The 16,123-nt window shown below is 48.5% G+C and overlaps 1 protein-coding gene across 2 annotated transcripts in view; it reads left to right on the top strand.

The window, feature by feature from the left end:
* LOC120842246 (neurocalcin homolog) overlaps positions 1-14,730 on the top strand; it is a 60,972-nt gene extending 46,242 nt beyond the window's left edge. For both annotated transcript variants that reach the window (XM_040213276.1, XM_040213277.2), the window contains exons 3-4: positions 1,694-2,130; positions 9,172-14,730. In XM_040213276.1, coding sequence (XP_040069210.1) covers positions 1,753-2,130; positions 9,172-9,369 — 576 coding nt within the window. In that variant the 5' untranslated portion in view covers positions 1,694-1,752 and the 3' untranslated portion in view covers positions 9,370-14,730. The remainder of the gene's footprint in view (positions 1-1,693; positions 2,131-9,171) is intronic.
* The last annotated feature ends 1,393 nt before the right edge of the window (positions 14,731-16,123 follow it).

The raw sequence follows: 16,123 nt of genomic DNA, 5'->3' as shown, positions 1-16,123 counted from the left end.
CACCTTTGTTCCAACAAGCTGCCAAAAAAGGAGTTGAGACCTAAAAGTTGAAACGTAAATGACGCTCAAAATCCGCTATAGCCAAGGATTATGCTCAATTAAATTTTATGTACTGCTTTCACTTGTGCTATTTGGTGAGTATGAAAGACCTGTATTTAATCAACATGTACTATTTTTTTTTTCTTCTCTCCTGCATGCACCTAAAGGGAAGCTGAAGCGGTTCTGTATTTGAGTAAAAACACTTAAATTGCCTTCATTTGGCCTTCAGGATCGTGAATACTAAGATTATTTTTCAATTTGGTGCACGGAGCCTGCAGAAAATAATTTTCTAAGTACCGCTGAAGCCACTTCTTCCCGGAGTGTTACGTCATAAAAGGAGTTTTCGAAATTTCAGCTCTCGCACATCTTCAGTGCCTATCAAAACTATGCAGGAGCACTCTTGCTATTTTCAAGAAGGTCCGAAAAAGAGGTCACGGCTGGTGTCGGTGCAGAGAAATATACCTGGCAAGCTTGCAATTGCACGCGCTGCTCACACGAGCGACGCGCACTTGGTGGCCGAAAGATCCTTTTACGATGCAACGACTGGTCTGAGCTTTTTTTATGTTTTCTTGTGTTTAGTTACATCTTCGAGGAAAATGAATGTGTAATTCAGGTTGACAGAATAATTAATGTTTAACTAGTTTGTCTCTAGCCTGAGGCATTTCCAACAATGTTTACAGCATGATTCTGAAGTTGTGGAAAACTTCCGATTCACGAAAAATGTAATGGGAATTGTTTAGTGTACCAATTCAAAATATGGGGTGTTAACCGAGAGGAGGAAACCTTGGTTTACTTGCCGTAGAAATAAACTGTGTGTCGACGAAAACCTCGGGACGCCGCCCCAATCGTAGCTCCAACAAGTGGATAAGGTGCAAAAGTTTTTAGAACGCTGTGTTGTCTAGTTCAAATGTTGGGAGCCATTTTTAGAAATTTTAAATGGGAAAATGGCAGCTAGCAGAGCTTACGAATGCATGGGGGGGCAATTGGTGTCTGCTGCCAAAAATGAAGGCGTATTTATTGAAAATATAAAAAAATTGCTTTAAACTCTCAAATTAGAGAATGTTGTGTTTTGTACCTATGAAATCTTAGCTGAACCACTAGTCATGATTGAGTAAAATCTAAGCTTTCATTCCGTGCATAGCTCGTTTTTGTGGTGTGAAAGATGCACTGAGACGCAGGTGGTTTATGCTACACTGTTGGCGTGAACACAATATAGGTGATATATGTCAATTTTATTTCGAAAGGGTATTGTTAGGCACTAAGCTTTATTTCTGAGGTTAGTGCACTACGCAAACACTTTCCATCGCCGTAGTAGTTTTGACAAGGGGCCTGAGATTTTAGGAGAAAAATAAAGACAGGACAGTATGAGCTCAAACACCTGATCTGGCCTTTTTATTCGTCTGCAATCTCCCTAACCTCTATTTTCCCTCAGTTTGACAAAAAGTCCAAAGTATGGAACCCCAGCTTCTCATTTCATCCCTAGTTTGGACCAGAGATCTCTCGGATACTGGCAGGTATGCCAGCGAAGCAGGAAGGACTGTCTCAGCTCATATTGTCCGCAATAGTATGTCAGGTAGTGAGACTGAGCGTTACTTTGCTCGTCCTTGTCGCCGACCAAAGGCACCCGGTTGACGAGAGTGCCACTGCCCCGCAGCACCCGACGGCCACTGAAGCAAGAGGGGCGACTGCGGCGAGTGTGAGCGTGCAGGCAGCATGGGCAAGCAGAACAGCAAGCTGAAGCCCGAGGTGCTGGAGGACCTCCGGCAAAACACGGAGTTCTCGGACGCGGAGATCCAGGAGTGGTACAAGGGCTTCCTGAAGGACTGCCCCAGCGGGCATCTCTCCATTGAGGAGTTCAAGAAGATCTACGGCAACTTCTTCCCGTACGGGGACGCATCCAAGTTTGCCGAGCACGTGTTCCGCACCTTCGACGCTAACGGGGACGGCACCATCGACTTCCGGGAGTTCCTGTGTGCCCTGAGCGTGACGTCGCGTGGCAAGCTGGAGCAGAAGCTCAAGTGGGCCTTCAGCATGTACGACCTGGATGGCAACGGCTACATCTCGCGCCAGGAGATGCTCGAGATAGTCACGGTGAGTGAAATCCCTGGACGCACGTCCCCCTAAAAAAAATCCCCGGGGATGTTGACCGGGGAAATATCCTTGGGTGCTTTTCCCTGGGGACAAGCTGGAACACCAGTGTACCAGTTGCTACGTTCGATTTTTACGTTTGATTTGTCCGCACGAGCCTACGCCGGTGTAGAGGAGGTCAGGGCAGTGCAGAAAAGTGCAGGGCTGTGTGCTTCCGGTATGTGTTTTAAGGTAGGCTGCGCTTTTAAATTGAATACGACAGTGTGTGCCCGGTGCAGCTGGTGCAGGAGGTGTAGCCGAATCGAATGTAGCAACTGCATTCTGGTTGGAAATCAAAAGACCACATTTGAAGACTGGGTAGACGTGCTCGTCGGCGTATCTTTCCGGGCACCATAGTAGAAACCTTGGCACATCGGTATTTTAGACCCATGTTGCCGTAAAAGAAACTTCGTCCAAATTGCAAGCTAAAAACGTGTCGTGTAAGGCTCGTCAAGATATTGGGTGCTGGAGAAAATCTGCCGTTTGCGTTAAGTCCTTATTAATGCGAAGGCATTTACTGTCCCATGGAGTGAGCCGACGTCATCAGCTTTGAAGCCGTGCGAAAGGGCACCCAAACTCCTTTCTCCAAGTGAAGCCGCCTCCCAGCCATGAAACCACGCGAAAAGCCTAGCCAGACAGCACCTGGTTTCCCCAAAGGAGCGGCTACCGCTTCCTTGGGATCCACCGCTCAAACAAACTACAAACATTCGGGGTATTTTGCCGCAGAAAGTTACTCCACTACCGTAGTCAAAGCGGAGGAGTAGTGAGATTGGCGTCTTACACTGGCACCGAGCATGTTCACTCGCCTTGCAGTCGCTAGCTTCTGAGTATACGCATTAACCTTTGCTACATACGCTGGATATCTATCACATATACAGAATTCAAATGAAAGCAGCATACCTTTTATCTTTAAACGGCTAGCGCAACAGAGGTAGGTGTTGCTTGGACCGCACACTCGTTGAACGAGAACAACCATGACGTCACGTTTGCCGAGCGGCAGATTTCCAGTGTTGCCGGGGCCTCGAGCGGCTAGTTAGTTTTGTCGACCGCGCCCCAAACAAAACTTTTGAGGCATCGATATCTTTAAAACTGTGCACAATGACGAGAAGAAAATTACACTCTGTAACTCGGGGACGCTGACTGCACTAACAGGGTGTCTACCGACCGGGAAAACCGGGAAAACCGGAAATTGTCAGGGAATTTTAAGACACCTGGAAAAATCAGGGAATTGTCAGGGAAATTTCCAAAAAGATTGCCGAGTCAGGGAATTTATCCCATGCTCGCCCGCTTACGCTAGAAGCGGCAGGCACGGGCAAACATAGCCACGAGCGCAGTCAAGTGCGGCGTCGCGACCCCCTCCACGCGCTATGCTTCACACGAGAGCATGTGCGAAACTGGCGACTCGTCGTTGTTTTAGTACACTCTAAAGCCACTAAATAAGCTACACTTTAGGGTAGCAACGCTAAATTATGGCGGCTAAAGAGTTACTCACAGTTACTAGTGAAGCAGAGTAGCAGCGGCAATTTTGTTTAGTTCGTGACTCTAGTCAAGTGGTGTTGCTCTAGTACGAGGAGAGACAGTTGCTCTAGCCAATACTAGGTGGCGCGAGTCACTACTCACTCGAAAAAGAACAACTGTCGTTCATTCATCTGCCCTTTGAGAGGCGCGCACCTAGCAATCTATTCGTTTGTCAGATGTGGTGCTTTCGCGCCTCCCCGTAAACGCAACCTGGACGCCTGTACTCTACGAGCTCTGCCACGTGCGTTTGTGGCTGTGGGTTGCGCTTTCTATCTTGTTATTTTCCTAAAGTGGAGGTATGTGAAAGTGACTATGTCGCTGTCGAGAAAGTGCTCCTTCAATCTCAACTGGACAAACCCGGACATATGCACGAATGCGAGTTGGATTCGGCCCATTCCAAATGATCCAAATAGTGCTCACTGCGCAATGTGCTGCAAGAAGTTCTCCCTGAGCGACATGGGGAATAGGGCGATTGCTACTCATCTTGAGGGTAAGAAACATCTCACTGCTATGAAATATCTGCAAAGCGTTTCCCAGAGCCCAGTCATATTTTTCAAAACTGCGACAAATGCGGACTTGCCTTCCGCGACAGCAACGGGTGTTTTTTGTCCGGTGGTAACAATAGTGCTTGTAGGGCTCCGGCAATGCGTCTAACCACCGCCACGGAAGCTCTTAGCCCCTCTGTGAAGACGTGGGTGGTGGCTTTTTATTGAAGAAGGAAGTTACAAAGGCCGGGGATCATGTGGTGCTTGAACACTATAACAACTCATGGGTCTTTCTGTTCAGCGGCAGCGTCTGCCTCGCTGTTTCCGTCGATGTTCCCCATGTGTGAGACCGCCAGAAAAATTCAGCTTGGAAAAGACAAAGTGGGAAATACAATATGTCGTGGTATCGCCCCCTACTTTGAAGACAAGTTACTAGCAAGCCTCTCTAACGTGCCATATCTGGTGGTTGCTTTTGATGAGTCACTGAACAAAGTAACTCGGAGAACAAATTGATGTACTGATCAGGTGCTGGGACCAAACTCCCTGAAACAGTAAACCCGGGTCAATGCTGTATTCTAAACATCTTCTAAAGTTTGCTTTATCTAACTTAAAGAAAATATTTTATGTTGTGAATAGTGTCTATCTATCATATATTGTTTTGGTGTCGGTAGTTGTGAGTCAGGGAATTCAATTAAAATAGTCAGGGAAAACCTGGAAAAGTCAGGGAATTTAAAAAAAACTATTTGGTAGACACCCTGGCTAAAAAGAGTCGTAATCCCAAAATCGAAACTAGGACCAGAGTTGCCCTTGAAGCATGCGGGACGCCTGGACCATGTTTTATCGAGGCTAAGCGAGGCAGGACTAAGCCTCAAGTAAAAGAGGTGCAGATTTGGCATTGAGTCAGTTGAGTTTCTGGGGTACAGAATTGATGCCAAAGGAGTGCACACCACTGAGGAGAAAGTGCAAGCAACCGTAAAGACATCGCTTCAAACTTTTTTGGGTCTTCTCGCATTCTATGATTGTTTTTTTTTTGTAAAACTGAGCGACAGTTGCCGCCGAGCTGTGCAAGCTCCTGGAGAAATATACGGCCTGGAAGTGGGAAAGGGAGCACCAGACTGTGTTTTATGCACTGAAGGGCTTGATTCGCTCCTGCACTGTACTTGCCCATTACAATGAGACGAAGCCTCTTCTCTTGTCGGTCGATGCATCACGGTATGTTGTCGGTGCCATGCTTGCCCAGAAAAATGAACTTTGCAGAGAGGCCCCTATAGCTTTCGCATCGCAAACACTGGCAGCCATTGAAAAGAATTGCTCGCAGCTTGACAAGAAAGGCTTGGCAGTAATTTACGGTATCAGTCATTTTTGCTAGTACATCGTGGGGAGATACATGACCGTTTTAATAGATCACCAACCTCTGCTTAGCATCTTGGGAGAAAAGAAGCAGGTGCCTCAAGTCCTGTCACCCAGGATGACACAATGGTGTCTCAAGCTTGCCACTTACGACTACAATTTATTCAACAAACCTGGACAACACCATCAAAACGCTGATGCACTCAGCAGGCTGCCGCTTCCGGCACAAGTCAACGAGCCCTCTCCTCTGGCAGGTGTGTTTATGTTGGCATCACCGCCGAGTTTCAAACTGTCGCCACGTTAACTCTCTGAAATGACCCGACAGAATTCCTTATTGTCCTAAGTGCTCACAGCTATTTCAAGTGGAGAACTGTATAAACTGCAAAAGCAACAGTGTTCACCGTACTGCAGACTCGGCACAAAACTTGCAGTGCAACGAGGTTGCCTTCTGAGAAATTCCAGAGTGGTCATTCCACAAAGGCGAGGAAAGATGTGCTCGACTTGGCACTTGCAGGTCATAGAGGAGTAGTAGCTGTGAAGGGATGCGCATGAGGTTACTTTTGGTGGCCAGATGTTGATAGCGACATTGAAAGGCTGTCAAGAAGCTGCGAAACTTATCAGCGACACCAGAAGGCACCAACCACCCAAGGCACCAATTCCTGAATGGACGTCCACAATGTCACCTTGGCGGACCATTTATGCAGACTTCACTGGCCCCATGGAGGGGAAGATGCTGCTGATTGTTGTTGACGTATACAGCGAGTGGCTAGAAGTATGCTGCACGAGCAACATTGTCAGTCACACTGGTTGAGGAATTACGGGAACTCTTTGCAACGTTTGGAGCCTTTGAAAGGATGGTGACGGACAGTGGAGTGTCCTTTGTTTCGTCCGAGGTGGAAGACTGTTTAAAGAAAAATGGTGTGACTCGTATAACAACGTTACCATCCCGCTTCAAATGGACGAGCTGAAAGAATGGCCCTCGAGACGAACCAGGTATTGGCAAAAAGCCAAAGCGTAGCAGCGACACTCTTGTGCAGACTTGCAAGGTTCTTTCCTAAACAGCACACAACCATGTGTACAACAACTGGGAAACACCAGCTGAACTCATGTTCGGCTGCAAACTTTCTACGGTGCTCACACGCCTATAGCCCTGCTTGCCGGAAGTAAGTTACTTTAAGAAGTAATTCTTTACAGTTACAGTTACTTTCAGAAAAAAGTAGCGAAGTTACCGTTACAGTTACCGCAAAACCCGAATAACTCGTGAGAGTTACAGTTACTTTTAAAAAGTAACTATGTTACTTCTCAGTTCCTTTTCTACGACAGCAAAAATTAGGAAAAACTAGAAAACGCCCCTCACTGAGCTTTATTGCATAAAATTAAAAAATATGCTTTTTTCGCTCTTGTTAGCAACCACCTTCACCACAGCAAAATACTCTCTGTATGCCGGCCATGGTAGCTCCTTGTTCTCATAAACATCCCTATCCTTGGTAGCACTAGCACATTGCTGGCTCGTTGACGGTTGCGCTGGGTTCATAGAGTCCCAATGTGACGGAATGTATTCCCGGCTCATTCGGTGCTGTGCGTGTAGCCACGTGTGTGTGTGTCTGTGTCCCACCGTGGCGTTTCCGCCAAATTACGAAGAATCCTCGCCTCGCGGCCAGCGGAGAAAGAAAAGGAAGAAGAGGGGCGGAAAAAAGGCCGGTTAGCCATCGCGAGCCCGCGGACGAGGAAAGTGTTCTGTAGTTGTCTGTGTCGCGCACTCAAGTCGAGTTTAGATAAAACCACACGGGCCAGAACTTGTGCTGGGTACTGTATCTCCTCGACGTCGGACCCCGACGACGGTGTGTGTGCAGCTCCTAACCAGAGTCTTCACACCTGGAAATGTTTTGGTTCGTACCCGGCAAGCCAGAAACAAACCCCGCACAAACAGCAGTAAATTTTGCCTTGACCGTTGACACCACGCCGGAACAGTGGCACAAATCAAAATACGAAACATGCGCAGTACCCTCCACGTGTATTGTTTCACGGCTGATTCACCCGATTGAAAAGTGTTTGCGCAGAAAAAAAAGAAATACCGCGACATACATAGTGCTTCAGGATACTAAGATATGTGTTCAGTCGCAAAGCTCAGCCCGTTTTAAAGATAACTAGATTTTTTTTTCATCAAATCTACACGTGGCTATTACGAGTCAAGACTTGCGAGAAAGAATGTATTCACAAGTTTGTGCAAGGCCAACTTGACACCCCGAATGTCGGAACAGACAATTTGGAAAGTGCAAGGAATCGCTAGATTGTACTCGTTCAATGATAAATTATTCATAAAAAACTGGAGAGTAACTACAAAAGTAATGTCGTTACTTTGATCGTTACCTGAGAAAAAGTAATTGAACTACAGTTACAAGTTACATTTTTAAAAAGTAACTCATTACAGTTACAGGTTACCAAAAAAGCAACAAAGTTATAGTAACTCGTTACTAGTAACGCATTACTAGTAACGCATTACTACCCAAGACTGGCCAGAAGAACCACCATTTAAATGCCGCAGAGAAAGATCACCGAGAGAAGTTATTGTAGGACATTCAGTCTTCGTCCATAACTTCGTAGGAAACCCTACTTGTATGAAAAAAAATGGCCACGAAGAGACTAGGACACCTGTCTTGGCTGGTAAAGTGCGAGAATGGAACGGTTCGTCATCACCTGGATCACATAAAACCCGGTGTGCAAAAGAATCTGACAGCGAACTCATCATCGCACAGTTCCAGCAGGGAACCGGTGACGAGTCATGTTCCGGCTCCATATGTTTCTACAGCCGGACTCCCCAGCATCGTCCGAACACAATCGACCTCCCGCGCCCGAGCCCCAAGATGGAGTTGGCGCTCGATCCGACCCTCCGACCAGTGGGGGAGCAAGTCGGCTCCAGTTTCCACTACAGTGCCAAGACCCCAGCGCAAACGGCGTCTCCTCGAGCACTATGGTGATTCAATCTGAGAAGGAAAGGACGCTGTGTATAATACACACAACCTGTCGCTGCTTTGTGGAACTCCTACGGCGCCGCTCGGGTGGTCACGTAATACCGCCGTCCCGCCACCTCAGCATTTGGAGGTCGGATGACTCAAGCCGCCTATGACGTGAGCAGGCTTGGCCATGCACAGATATCGTGGGAATAAAGCAGTTTATACTCAGCAGCCAACTGGAGTAGACTCCCTCTAAATACGGGCTGAGCCGCTCAATATAACAATAATGACGCCGAGTTGTAATTGGCAATTTGGTTGCCTTGAAGTCTACTTACTATTTTTTTCAATCGGTCAATAAGAGCTCGGCATTCCGACATCATTGCAACCCCTGTGCAAAAAGCAGTCTGACTTTATCATGCTGTAGAGGACGGTGGTGTGGCGAGATCAGGTGCTTACTTGGACTCTTTCGCCGTGCTTCTCAATGGGCAGAACATGAACAAAGAGTTCAAAATAGGGACTTGCAGACAGCTGATTTCTCCAGTGCCTAATATTTTGACGAGCCTTGCACGAAAAGCTGATTTTCTGAGCCATCCAATGGCTGGTTTTTTTCCTCTGGAACATTGGGCTAAAGTATTAAACTGCCAAAACTTCAATGACTTACACCCCTGGCTTACCTTGTCTTGTCCCGTTCCGTACAGGCCATCTACAAAATGGTGGGGTCGGTGATGAAGATGCCGGAGGACGAGTCGACGCCTGAGAAGCGGACGGACAAGATTTTCCGCCAGATGGACAAGAACATGGACGGCAAGCTCTCGCTGGAAGAGTTCATAGAGGGCGCCAAGAGCGACCCCTCCATCGTGCGGCTACTCCAGTGCGACCCCCAGTCCTCGCACTGATAGGCGTCCTCAGTCTCTCTTTCTCTCTCTCTGTCCCCCTTGGTGTTTCACCCCTTCCCACCCCTCTCACTTACCCTGCCACCACAACACTGGTCGTCTGCTCTTGTTACAACATGCTGTCGATGCTCGGTGTGCGGCAGTCAATGGCGCCTTCTCCCGTAGGCGACTGTCACTTGCGGTGCGGCACATTGCACCGAGCAGCAAAGCGTGTCATGAAAAGGCGAAGCGGAAATGAAATTCAATGACGGCGGTCGTTTCCTTTCCGACAAACGGCTAAAAGTGCCGTCGGAGAGTTTGTTGACAAACGGTTTCATCAGAACGTCCTTTCAAGGTTGCGCTCGGGGAAGCCAGGGAGCAAAACTGTTAACTTAAGGTGAGCGTAACGTTTTTGCTAGACGGGAAGCAGCAAACAGTTTTGCAGAGCAAATGTTTTTTTTTGCGGTGCAATGCCGCGTAAAAGGTTCGGTGGCCACACCGATGGGCGCAGGCGTTTAAACTGGGCGGGAGTGTTTCCAACTCCGCAGGGTATGCAGTTTTTGGGGCAAATAGAGCAACGGAAAAAAAGTATGTGGAGGCTTGCGTGCCTGGGATGAAATGTCCCTCGAAGATCTTGCCGCTTTCTGCACTTTCAAATTCTCGGGAGAGTGTGGTGGCGTAACGGTCTTTGTGTCCTGCAAAAAGCACCATTGTTCGCTGTTGAACCTGTCCAAATGCCCTTTTTTTTTGTCGAGCGACGTTATGTGGTGAAGTAGTGGCTTTGTTGGTGGTCTTTCGTGAGAATGTTCTCATTCTTCTTTGTTGTGCCCCATATTATGCCGACGCATCTCGCTGAACCGGTGGCAGCATTCCGTGCTGCCTGCCATCGCGCGGTAGCTTCGGGGAGCACTTAGACTTACCAAGAGCTCATATATACACAGGTCCCGATTTGCTCTGTAGCAAGCCCCATTAATCCCTATTCACGTCCAGTGCGAGTTGGAGCCTTGCGTGCTTTTGGTTTATTGTCGACAATCACCCGGCCAGATAAACGTTGCTTACATGTTTGCAAATGCCGTAGACTTGTTCGAACTTCAGTTTTCGCTCACAGCTCCGACTGTTTCTCAAATGCTGCACGGGGCTTGCACTCCCGACCGAATGTTTTAAAATATTCCAGTTCGACGTGTTGAAACGTTGCATGTGGAGCCAGCTGGCAGTCAGTTTCGCCACGTTGCGACTCGTGGTGGCGTGGAAAGCGTAGCCCCGTGACCTTGCTTTCTTAGTCCCTTCGTTGCGCCTTGTCCGTCTCAACATTTTGCGGAAGCGCGTCTTGCGTGGCCACAGGGTTTTCCCAGAAGTGAGAGATCTGCACACGTTTACATTATGTCAGTAGCGTCGTCACACCTGGGACAAGGGAGAGAAAGAGCAGTATTCTAACATTGTCTTCCTTTTTCCTCGCCACTTGCGGCGTGCGCGGCACGTCGCTCGCATCCGCTCGTCCGACAGGCAGCCGAGTCAACGTCTAGGCTAGCGCCGGCCACGGATTTTCACGTCGGATCGTGCGGCGACCGGCCGTGGAGCGTCTTTTAAAAAGGGATGAAAAGGAAGTGGGGGTGGTGGCGTCACTTGTTTGGGGTGCATACTGTTGTTACCGAACTCCGCCAGGCACGGTGACCGCGTCCATCTAGCATCTCGGAGTTTTCCGGCCGGTTGACCCGCCAAACACTCGGGTGAAGCACCATTAACGTCGTCGTCCAGGGATTGACGCCGCAGAACTGTCCGCGACGACCGAGGCAAAAGACATCTAGGCCCACATTCGTAGGTTTGTAGACGTAACGTAGGTTTCGATCGAGTATGTGTTTCATTCGGAGGAAACGGCATTGCGCTGTCGGTGCGTACGACCGTGGTCACGGGCCTGCGTCGTTCTCGGGGAGGGGGGAAAAACAAACGGCCTTTCTCCTCTCGACGCACCAAGTGTGAGCGAGTTTTTGCGTATTTTCATTGTCGACGCATCAAGCGTAAAACTAGTTCTAGCTTCTCGGCATCAGCTCGTGAAACTTCTTGAAGTGTCCGAATAGCAGCACCTTTTTAATCCGCGAGAGGTGTGTGAAGGGTGGACGAAATGGAACAATACAAACTTCGTGAGCACACCAAAGAGACGTCTCTCGTTGCAACGTCGTACGATCGCTGTCACTAGCTTTGTCTCAGTTTTTAGAGCCATTGTTGTTTTGGGGTTTTTTTTGCACGTCTTTGCTTGAGCACATTACTAGCTTGCTTCACACATCTGTCTAGTGTATATTTTGAGAAACTTGTCGACATGACCGACGAATGAAGGGTGGTGCTTTTGTCGGCATGTTTTTTCAGGAGACGCAACGAAATCCCTGACCAAAAAGGGTCAGTTCAGCTGTGGTTGGTTATAATTCTCAGACAGATGCTGGACGTGCAGATATGTGCCCTTCAGTTTAACTGCCGTGCACAGATCTTTATTTCTCGGTGTGGGGGGATTCTCCTGTTCTGCGGCTTCAATTGAGGAGCGCAACACTTGGCCTTTGGGGCTTTTAAGAATGGTGCTGGCTTTTTCCTCTTTTTGCAAACGGGAGATTTGGCAATGCCGAATTCCGTAGTACACGACGTAGCGCCCGTCTCCGCAACACTGGATTGCGCCTCTAGCACAGCAGCAGCGTCTTTTTGGTGTCATTTAGCTCCCCAAATCTTGGTGGTCAATCGTGCTTATGTTCCAAGCTACGCAGATTTCTCTCCACTGCGCATTTATTTATCTGGCCACAACGCTCTTTTTTTTTTTCTTCCGCAAAAGCGTCCGTGGCCTGCCGAACCCAAGGACAGTTTGGACTGCATCCTAGTTACCGTCTTTTTACTGTGTTCCCCGTACTGTCGACGCCGGTTTTTTTCCGCGTCAACTGCACCGGACACCGAGCTCGTAGTCTCTCCCTCGCACCTTCTTGTTTGTGACGTTCACTCGGTGAGGAGCATCTATCTCTTCTTCCAGCGGTGCAGGTTTTTATACAGCTTTCTCATTTCGGCCGAGCGTCGGCCGAATGTCGGCCGGCACAAGCAAACCGGTCCAGGAAAGGACGAAAAAAAAAAAAAAAAAAAGAAGAGGTGTTCGGCTGTGTTTTTTTTCTTTCTATGTGGCGGACGTCCATTCCGTCTTTTGGGGAGTCTTCTCTATCCGTGGCCCGTCTCTGTCTTTTTGAACTGTACAGCAGTCATGTGTTTATTTATTGTTGCGGGGGAGGGGTAGGTGGGGAACGTTGGGTCACTCCACAGTCGTGCTGTAACTGCTCGTTTCCGTCGCACTAAGCGGAGGAAATGCCTTGCACGTTGGAACAAGCTTTGGTTTGTCTGTTGTCCTTTCGTTGTGGCTTTGCACACGCGCGGCTGTGTCAAGTAAGTGTGCGTGTACAGAGGGGGGAAAACACAAAAAACGACGAGCGGAGGATTGGGCGTTGCTTCCGACACCGCGATTTCAAGGGGTGCGGAGGACAAGCTCGAGCGTTGCCGCGTAGGGGGTTGTTTGCTCCCATCGTGCTGTCGTTAAGATATGTGGAGGGGCGAGGTGGAAACGCTCAAAACCATTTCCGGGTTGTTTTTTTTTTTCCCGGAGGTGCGCAGTCACCATAAAACACTTAGATTGGTTCGTTGGTTTATCCCTTGTACAAAATGCAGACTCTGTTATTGGAGTGCAGTCTATGGTAGGAGTCTAAAGTAACCTTCTTTTTAACGTAAACTTAACGACGGTCATGTTCGTGCTTTTGGACTCCACGCTGTAGCTCGTTTCGAAATGCGTGGCGGGAATGCGTTTTTACACGCGTGGGTGTATATACGAGCTTGCCGAATTAGATACGAAGGGCGATTGATGACATACATACATATATATATATACACACACACACACACACACACACACACACATAGCGTTTAAAGACGCAAGCAGAGTGCTGAGCTGTGGTATTGACACCCAATTCTTAAAGGGCAAATTCCCTTTTTGTTATATTAGACTCGTTGACGGGTTGTTGCTGATAGACGGCTACGCTTGATAGTGGTTACCACATTCTCCTCCAAGCACTTCGCTCTTCTCAGCGCGCACGCAAATTCGTTTAGACGATTTGACGTCGTCGTTGTCGGAATCTCTCGCCCAAGATGCGTCTCCACCTTGCGTGGCAGTGCACGCTGCTGGAGCCGTAAAAATCTTTCGGGCAAGTTCGTAGGTTAGAAGGACTTTCTGCTTCACGTAGAGAGAGGCGCACTGCGACGTCCCGGTTTCCATGCCGTTCCAAGCTCGATTCAGATTTTTGCAAGGCGTTTTGTGCTCTACTATCGCCCGAGATTCTTCACCCCCGTCTCGAGGCGCGTGCACCTTGAGACTGGAGTGAGTGAAGCGCATGAGGTACTGCAAACTCATGCAAGGTACTGTGGACTGGGCGGTGTGCGGCTTCGACGAGATTCAAAGTCGTGTCGAAGGTTTTTTGGAACGGTACTGGAACATGGCCGCAGTAAGCCTCAGCATCGCTTTTAATGTCGGCGTAAGTAGACTGTCTGCTAGATGACTCGCGTAGTCTATAACCTCGCCAGCGCCTCCGACGGCTCAAACAACATTGAGGCAGGGAAGAATGAATACAAATTTTTGTTTGGACCGAATTGCATTTCGTTGCGGTCGACGCTCGTCGATACGTACGGTTCATCCAACAAACCCTCGCGCCAATACGCCGAACCGCGTGGCAATCATTACGGCGCTGCTAGGGACGATGACCCTCGTTTCCGAAAGCGCCTTCGTCGGGCTTCAAGGCTTTTGGAAATGGTGCGTCCGCAGGGTACAATTAAAGTTCTCAAGTGCACGGCGAATTAAAATGAAAAGCTTGCCCCGGAGGCCAAATAACTGAAATACCTCCCCTCCATTCTCACCTTGCCCGCGACAATAGGAGAGTTTTTTTTACGCGTTACGCAGCAAGTCGTCGGTTCTAATTTATGGGAGCGATCGAACCGAGCCAGAAGACTTACCGAGCGGAACGAGCTCTCTCTAAATCGGTTTGCCGTCGGAGATGCCCTCGTCTAACACTAGTTCCGCTTTTTGTCTGCGATTGCGAACTTTTCGAGGTTGGACAACGTTGGGTTTTGGTGGCGATTTTATGTGCGGGTCGCTCGACCCGGGGAGTATTTATTTCGAGAGGTTCCACTCGTCCTTGCCATTTCGTCTGCGTTCCTAGCGAAACCGAGTGCTGAGTCTCTCCGACCCTGTGTGAAAAGGGAAAGGGGAAAGCCTTATGCAACAATTGCCCTCTCCGCTGCTCGTGTCTACTCAAGACTGTACATTCTCACGCGCGTTGTATGAACGAATGCCAATAAACTTCAGTTCTTCCCAAACCGAAACATGGCCTGTAAAGCTCTCCAATGCTGCGAAGTACCGGGTGTTTGGGAGAAAAGAGAGTAGTGGTTTCCTCACTGCAAAGATAAACCATACATTGCCAAATGCTCGAGTCCTTGCCTGAATGTAACACTAGTAAGCCATACCAGACGTCAAGGTTTCAGAACTATCCCTTCTCAGAGTTGAACATTGTCAGCGATTTTCGAAATATTTAATAAGAAAATGGGGCAGTTTCCTTTACCATGCACCTCCACGTATTCACGGGCTCCATTAGCCACCAATTCGTCACTGAAAATTTCCGTAAAATTTATCTTGAATTAAAGGGGTACGGAAACGAAATGACGTGACCGTGAGCTCTCTGTTTCTCGCTTCGAAGTCGACCAGCGAGAAGTGCAATGCATATCGCGGTCGTGATGTCAACAGTTTCCGCACGGCCAAGGTTACTGTAGTTGCGAGCGTTGCTGCTTGGTAGCGTCAAAGCTCGACCATCTCGCCCAGTAGTAATATCTGAGGACCATACGCCCCATGGCCTATACATAGCTTGCCTGTAAGATTATTTGCGGCCATGCCGGTATTTTATATGCCACGAGGGTTCGGTTCATCGTGTTAGTTTCACACCGCAGAATTAGTAGCTCCAGGGAACCAGCAAGTAGAAATAACTGTCAGTATGCAGCAATGGCAACACCTGCAAGCTATGTAAAGGTATTCACAGAGTGCCATATTTGAGCGCGTTATGGCACATCCTCGGGTGGGTGGGTGGGGGGGGGGGAGGGGAGAGGGGAGGGGAGGGGAGGGGGAGGAGGAGTGGTATGGTTGGATTGGCAGAGGTACCCGCATTCTCGGATCAAGCTCCTACCTATCGTTTGACTGCGAAAAACGGCGATTTTGATCTTGTGGAATGCTTGTTGTGGAAGTACTGTGGAAGTTTTGACATGTACAACGCATACTCCATTTCATACTTAATATGCATTGCTGTCAAAGCTACTGGTGCACACTCGTGACTTCATCTAATTGTTTTGTTTGCGTGAGAATGCGTGCAAATGGATCGAGATCAAGCCCCACGCTCGCACCAGCAGCTTTGACAGCATTGCATATTAAGTATGACACGGAGCATAGTAAACTTGTTAGCGTTCTCCGCCAAGCAACATTCAGGACTAAGAAACTTCTCGAGCGAGTCATTCTACTGCAAACTGGCGCTGCAAGTACAAACATTTTGTTTCCGTACCCCCTTAAACAAGTTCTGAGACTTCCATATCTGGTCCAGAATGCTAGTGCTACATTTGGATGGAGACTGAGCTTTCTGCAACGCATAGTTTATTTTTGGGAGAGAAAGAACAAGTTTCTGTTTTCTTTCAAACGAACGGCACTGTAGCTGACGTAGTTGCGATGACATTACAG

Source organism: Ixodes scapularis, unplaced genomic scaffold (genome assembly GCF_016920785.2).
Source record: "Ixodes scapularis isolate PalLabHiFi unplaced genomic scaffold, ASM1692078v2 PGA_scaffold8__174_contigs__length_109621045, whole genome shotgun sequence".
NCBI lineage: Eukaryota > Metazoa > Arthropoda > Arachnida > Ixodida > Ixodidae > Ixodes > Ixodes scapularis.
Note: the sequence above shows the minus strand (reverse complement) of the source record. Positions and strands in the feature narration are given on the sequence as shown.